At 36.0% G+C, this 6,766-nt stretch overlaps 1 protein-coding gene across 1 annotated transcript; it reads left to right on the forward strand.

The window, feature by feature from the left end:
* The first annotated feature begins 302 nt into the window (after window positions 1–302).
* LOC126717667 (endoglucanase 8-like) lies at window positions 303–5,273 on the forward strand. Its single transcript, XM_050419504.1, has 7 exons — window positions 303–570; window positions 657–1,064; window positions 2,135–2,227; window positions 2,333–2,494; window positions 3,698–3,809; window positions 4,172–4,335; window positions 4,752–5,273. Exons 1-7 carry the CDS (start codon window positions 343–345, stop codon window positions 5,073–5,075), a joined length of 1,491 nt encoding a protein of 496 aa, XP_050275461.1. The 5' UTR covers window positions 303–342; the 3' UTR covers window positions 5,076–5,273.
* Window positions 5,274–6,766: the final 1,493 nt, after the last annotated feature.

A 6,766-nucleotide genomic window follows, 5' to 3' on the forward strand; every position in this document is an offset into this window, starting at 1 on the left:
GTGGACCACACTCGTGCCTTCATAATTCAGCCTCTTGACTCTTCCGTCACTCACTCAAATACTTTCTTCTGTGTCCCACCGATCCTCTCATAAATGACACTACCCAGAACCCCCAAAAAAAAAAAATCCGGTTCAAACTATCCGACCCAACAAAATGTAAGACCCGAGAAGACCCGGTCAAGCATATCATGCATCGAAATACGAACAATCATGCCCCGTCACTTATGTCCACGTGTCAGCCTCTCATTCATCCATCCTCTGGTATCCGATGACACTTTTTTACTATAAAAAACCCCGACGGTTTTCCTTCCTTCTTTGCTCAAACACACCAGAAAAGAAAAAATGGCGCGAAATGCTCTCTCTTCACCAGGGAATGTTCCAGCACTTCGCGTCCTCATTCTCTTCCTACTCCTCCTCCCTTTTCACTCAATCGCCGCCCGCCACGACTACCACGACGCCCTCAGAAAAAGCATACTTTTCTTCGAGGGTCAGCGATCAGGAAGGCTCCCGCCGGATCAACGCGTCAGGTGGCGCAAAGACTCCGCCTTACACGACGGAGCCACCGCCGGAGTACACTACTAAACTCCACCACACTTTATCATTACATTTCCCTTTCAAAATTTAACAGCATTGTCGAATATTTTGTTTTTGTACAGCTGGATTTAACTGGAGGATATTACGACGCCGGAGACAACATAAAGTTCGGGTTCCCGATGGCTTTTACGACGACAATGTTGTCGTGGAGTGTTATAGACTTTGGGAGGACGATGGGGCCGGAGTTGAGGAATGCCGTTAAGGCCGTTAAGTGGGGATCGGATTACTTGCTGAAAGTAACGGCGGTGCCTGACGTGGTTTTCGTTCAGGTCGGTGATGCTTACTCGGACCATAACTGTTGGGAGAGGCCAGAGGATATGGATACGCTTCGTACGGTGTATAAGATTGATAGGGACCACCCTGGATCTGACGTGGCAGGTGAAACCGCCGCTGCCTTGGCCGCTGCGTCCATTGTGTTCAGATCACGTGACCCTGGTTACTCCAATTTGCTTCTCAATCGTGCCGTTAGGGTATGTCCTTGTCACGCTCAATCCACCAGCTTTTTGTGTTTTTTAATTGTATACTATAGTGGGTAACCTTTTTTTATTTTTTATTATTTATTTATTTTTATTTTTAAGATAGTAGGCATTCTTTAATTGCCAACTCAATTAAGAAAAAACGTACTCTCTCAATATTTTTAGGCTAATCCAAAATATATTGGTAGTTATTTATTCTAGCCTAACATATTACGTGACGATTTGTAAAACTACAGTTTTTAAAGTATTAAAACTACAAATAAATAGTCTTTTTAATCATTCAATCATAAGTTAGAGTAAGATAACTCCAAAGATGTTTAGTATCGTATTTAGAGCTAAACTTTTATGAAGTTACCTTGTTATCCACTAAGTGCATTCACAATAAGACTTTTAAAAGTTCCAGAGTCAAATTTTTAGCTCCTCATTCCACAAAAAACACTCTACAACAAAGATGCCATTTCTATAAATTTTGACGTATGAGCTACAGTAGACTGCCATAAATAGCAGTATATTGTAGCTCAAATCTTATAACAATAAATATTGTTGCTTTTAATGTTTGTAGAGGTAGTTTTTTATTATTATTTTAATAAAAAAAATAGAACTTTTGATATAGGGTGAATTGTAAAATAAGTTGTTAAAATATATATAAAGTAGGTTTTTGAGTTATTAAAAGCTAAACTTTTTAACTCATTTGATGTGAATGCTCTAATCCTATTCATTTCTACGTGTTTGGAGTTATATTTATCTATCATGTGGTGTAGTCATATTAATTACTTTTATTTATCATGCTATAGATACTAAAATTTGTATTAGTTTTAACCTTTTACTAACTGAAAAGTAAAAACAGGCCCCTCAAAAAAAGAAAAAAAAGAAAAGTAAAAACAGACGCACACAGTTCTTAGGACACGTCCAATGTGGTTTACTGTGTCAGTAACTATATTATTGTATGAGACTCCAAAATTCACGTGAACGTGCCAAACAGTAGTAGTACTAGCCAGTAGAATAAATGTGAATATTTGACCGTTGTATGTATGTATGTATATAACGGTTACAATATGATGCAGGTGTTCGAGTTTGCTGACAGGCACCGTGGTGCGTACAGCTCGAGCCTGAGATCCGCTGTGTGCCCTTTTTACTGTGATGTCAACGGTTACCAGGTTCGAATGCTGAATGTCAGCCGTTGGATTTGCATAAAAGCTGTTAAACTCGGACCGCTGATTTTGGCTTTTTGTTGATTAAATTTGTATTATAATATTGTACAGGACGAGTTGCTTTGGGCAGCGGCGTGGTTGCACAAAGCTTCAAGGAGGCGCGAATACAGAGAATACATAGCAAAGAACGAGGTGATATTGAGAGCTGGAGACACCATCAATGAGTTTGGTTGGGATAACAAGCATGCTGGGATTAATGTGCTTATTTCCAAGGTAACCCTAATCACTAATCTCAGGAATTTTAATTATTTTACTCCTTGATAGAATAATGACATACTTAGCTATATGAATTTGAAATTTATGTGGGTATATGTGTGTGCACTTATCAAATGATTTTCTGTCTTGTTTAATGCTAATTATTCTCTCTCTCTCTCTAGATATATGTATGTCCTGTGTTGTTGTTTGGTATATATGTGGGGGGAACTATAGTTAATGAGATGGATATGTGACGTGGTGTACAAATAGTTCACATTCTTTGGCTTAGCTGGGGTCACTATAGTGGGTCCAATTAACTGAAGTAATTTTTAAATATAGTCACTGTTTAAGCTTATAATATATATATATATATATATATATGCTAAAAAGGTCTACATCGTGGGTCCACATGGCAGCGGAGCCCTCTTATTTTGATAAAATAGTCAAGATAATAATAGGAAAAAGGTATATGAATTTGATGATGGCACATGATAGGGGCTCAGAATTTGGCTTTTGTGTGACATAATTTTTTTTTTTTTTTTTGATGAACGTGACACAATTTATTCTTCTTGTGGATATTATTAATCTTAAAAGCAATTGGAGGTCTAAAATCGAAATGACAATACTATATACAATAGGGAATTTCAAAGAAAATGGGAAAGGGTATTTGCAGATTAAAGAAATCATAGGGGTTGTCTTTGTTTATCCACTGTTCTTTTGGGTAGAGTGTGTTGTCCTTTCAATCAAAACCAAAGTTGGCAGAGCCAGAGTGAGGTTGGGCTCTAATTCTATGGAACTCATCCTTAGTTTTGTCGCTTGTGTGGGTCCAGTAATCAGAACTTGCCGCTGCATGCATGTGCATAAAGGCTGGGACGATGGGTTCATAGTCATACCATACTGGGCTGAGCCTTTATTTCATATGATAACTTTTTTCTTTAAAAAAAAAAAAATTGATTGCGACTTCTTGTTTAGAGCTTTTCACTATCATCCAATAGAAGTATAGGGAATTTTGTCAATTTTTCTACTTATTTAATATCTCCTATCTGTTCCTTTCAGTGCATGAACACAAACATTTAAATTTTTTTATATTTCAAGGAAAAAAAAATATAAAAAGATTGTCACCGTGCATGAACGAGTTTATTGGGCTTTGCAATTAAAAACTAAATGTACGAGACAAAATAGTTAACTTGTCCTTAACTCCTTCTTCATACTCTACAACAGGAAGTGTTGAGAGGAAGAGCGGAGTATTTCTCGTCTTTCCAGCACAATGCTGATGGGTTTATATGTTCTTTATTGCCTGGAAATTCTCATCCTCAAGTCCAATATTCTCCAGGTATTTTTCTTTCTCATCTTTTTTCCCATTTAAACCAATCTTATAATATAAAAATTAAAGTTCATTTTAAATGATGACAGCTCAATCACAACCTATCATGTGTTGAAAATCACATGTTCAAGTTTGTCACATTAGACTATCACTATTCCAAGAGAATATTAATGTGCCCCTTATACCAAAACCTTGGGCTATGGTTTATTTGGACAGACTGTCTAGCTTTTATGAGTGCATTACATGTGTTTTTTTGGGGTGAATTTTGAGTCCTTGTAGTGCCTTTTTGCGGCTAATTAAAATTGGAATGCAATTGCAAAATAATTGGATGATATTTTCATTCATTTTATTCCTTATAATTTTGAGAAAAGGTGGGCTGATCTTCAAGGCTGGAGGAAGTAACATGCAGCATGTAACGTCACTGTCTTTCCTGCTTCTTACTTATTCCAATTATCTAAGCCACGCCAATAAGGTTGTGCCATGTGGAGAGACCACAGCCACCCCAGCTCTGCTCAAACGACTGGCAAAACGTCAGGTAAAAATTCATTTCTATTGCCTGGTATCTTTGTTCATGTGGGCCCTACTATATTTAGATCAGACAAATCCAACGGCTAGAGCTTCTATGGATTTGGATGGTTGAATTAATGCACCGTCTATTATTGGATTTGGATGGTTCTCGGATTTGGTTGGAGCTTCTATGCACTCGATGCGACACAACGAAGATAGATGAATAATTTTGAATAGAGTAATTCTAAAACTACAATTAATTTCGTCTATTGCTTTTATATAGATTCATTATTTTCTTTTTACGTATTGTGTCGTGTTGAGTGCATTGAAGCCTTAGATGCAAAGCCAAATCCTTAAGATCGAAAAAGCTGTTCGATCATTAGGGCGATTCACGCGATTTAGTGATATTTTTCTTCATTTGATGTGGGACCCAATTGCTAACAGGTGGACTACATTCTTGGAGATAATCCATTGGGAATGTCGTACATGGTTGGATATGGAGCACGTTACCCACAAAGGATACACCATAGGGGGAGCTCATTACCATCGGTGTTGGCCCACCCAGCCCACATTGCTTGCAAAGCGGGGTCACGCTATTTCTTAAGTCCAAATCCCAATCCCAATTTGCTAGTTGGAGCAGTGGTGGGTGGGCCTAATAGCTCGGACTACTTTCCAGACTCAAGGCCTTACTTTCAAGAGTCCGAGCCCACAACTTACATCAATGCTCCTCTGGTGGGCCTACTTGCATTCTTTTCAGCCCATCCTTGATTTCCACCAAAGGAAGTGAAAAAAAAGAAAAAGAAAAGAAAGTAAGAGAATAACGACAAATATAGTGGTGCGCAAAGGTCACCCTGCCTATTATTGTGATTTGAAAGATTCCAATTGTACCCAATCAAGTATGAAGAAAGTGAAAAAAAAGTTGTATTTGTACACAATTAGTATGAATATTCCAGCTATTTCTATGAATTTTAGTTTCCAAGTTCACAGTGAAAATATGAAATCACATGCATAACAGAGCTTATCTAATTACTGACATAGAAATGTAGGGTCCATATTCAGAAAATGACATCTAATTGTGCACCTACAATTTCTGCCTCTAATAAAGTTAACGGGGAATGAGTAAATAGGGTGCTTTAAGTTTGCTCAGTTAAGATGTTTCTCTATCCCAATAATTTGATGTGACTGGTATAGAATAAAAAAGTGACATGACAGTGACACTTACCCAACAAATTGGCGAACACTTGGTATTAGAGCATCACAACATATGTTGTATAAAAAATACTATTTAACATACTAAAAGTTTATTATATTATTTTATAATATTCTATTTATCAAATGTTTTATCATTCAATTTTATACATTAAAATAATATTTACTACACATTAAAATAATATATTAACTCCTCACACCATCATCATCATCATCAAGCACAACAACAACAAAATAAAAAAGGATGAGAGAAATGAATAAAAATTTTTTTTTTTAGCATTTTTGTCGTACTGTTTCAAAATGAAACGGTATCGTTCACATGTAACAAAAATTATGAGATTTGGAACATGAGATTTTTTGTATTTAATGTGCCAAATGCCAATTTACTGTGGATGCCCTTATATGGATAACTTCAATGGTTCTTTGAAAACCTATGGTGAAATGCGCCCAAGAGCCCTTAAGAAATAAAGAAATGCTAATAGAGAAAGGCTTGTTTCGATTCCTCTCACTATTTAATACCGGTTTGCTACCAAAACCCAATTACTACTAGAAGATTAATATAAATTGATTTATATATATATATATATATATATATATTCATTCAGTGTGTAAGACTACAAATTTATCCACGATTTGTTTGTGCATCTCACAAAAAAAAAAAGAAAAAAAAAGAAAAAAAAAAGAAAGAAAGAAAAAGAAAAGAAAAGTGAACTTCTAATTATAGCTCTCCTTACTAAAAAAATATATAGATAATATAATTCATTTTCTGGTCATAATCAAAATTGAACTAACGTTCTACAAAGAACAATGTAATAGACTGACATTTTCAAAATGAGGGGGCAAATATAAAACTCATCTATTACTCACATCCGAATAAGCTGCCACTAACCGATAAGAAATACAAAGGTGAAACTACAATTTTCAACCAATTTACTTAGCAGATTTTTCTCTTTTTACTCCTTTTCTTCAACGATCCTTTCTCTGCTAGAATTTTTAATTTTTGTTTCTTGCATTCTTTTGCTTTTTCATCAAAGCCATCATCCATCATCTTCGTCATTGCCTCGCGTTTAGCCTTGCAAACCTGCATATTAAAGTAGCTGTAGATCATACATAAGTAGGCTGGAATGAGATCTCTACTTGTTTGTTTTTGCCAAACAAATATAACTCTAACACAAGAAAGAAAAACTAATAAGATCTTATTATCTTAGACATGGTGACATATTTGATGCATGCCACTACTCTGAAACAGG

The sequence above is a fragment of the Quercus robur genome, chromosome 3 (assembly GCF_932294415.1).
Source record: "Quercus robur chromosome 3, dhQueRobu3.1, whole genome shotgun sequence".
NCBI classification, from domain to species: domain Eukaryota; kingdom Viridiplantae; phylum Streptophyta; class Magnoliopsida; order Fagales; family Fagaceae; genus Quercus; species Quercus robur.

Bases quoted from the DNA above. Each gene is read 5' to 3' on its own strand.
- LOC126717667 (XM_050419504.1), top strand. From the start codon at position 343: ATGGCGCGAAATGCTCTCTCTTCACCAGGGAATGTTCCAGCACTTCGC. The intron at 1,065-2,134 runs GTATGTCCTTGT...AATATGATGCAG, and splicing joins TTCTCAATCGTGCCGTTAGG to GTGTTCGAGTTTGCTGACAG. The intron at 2,228-2,332 runs GTTCGAATGCTG...AATATTGTACAG, and splicing joins GTGATGTCAACGGTTACCAG to GACGAGTTGCTTTGGGCAGC.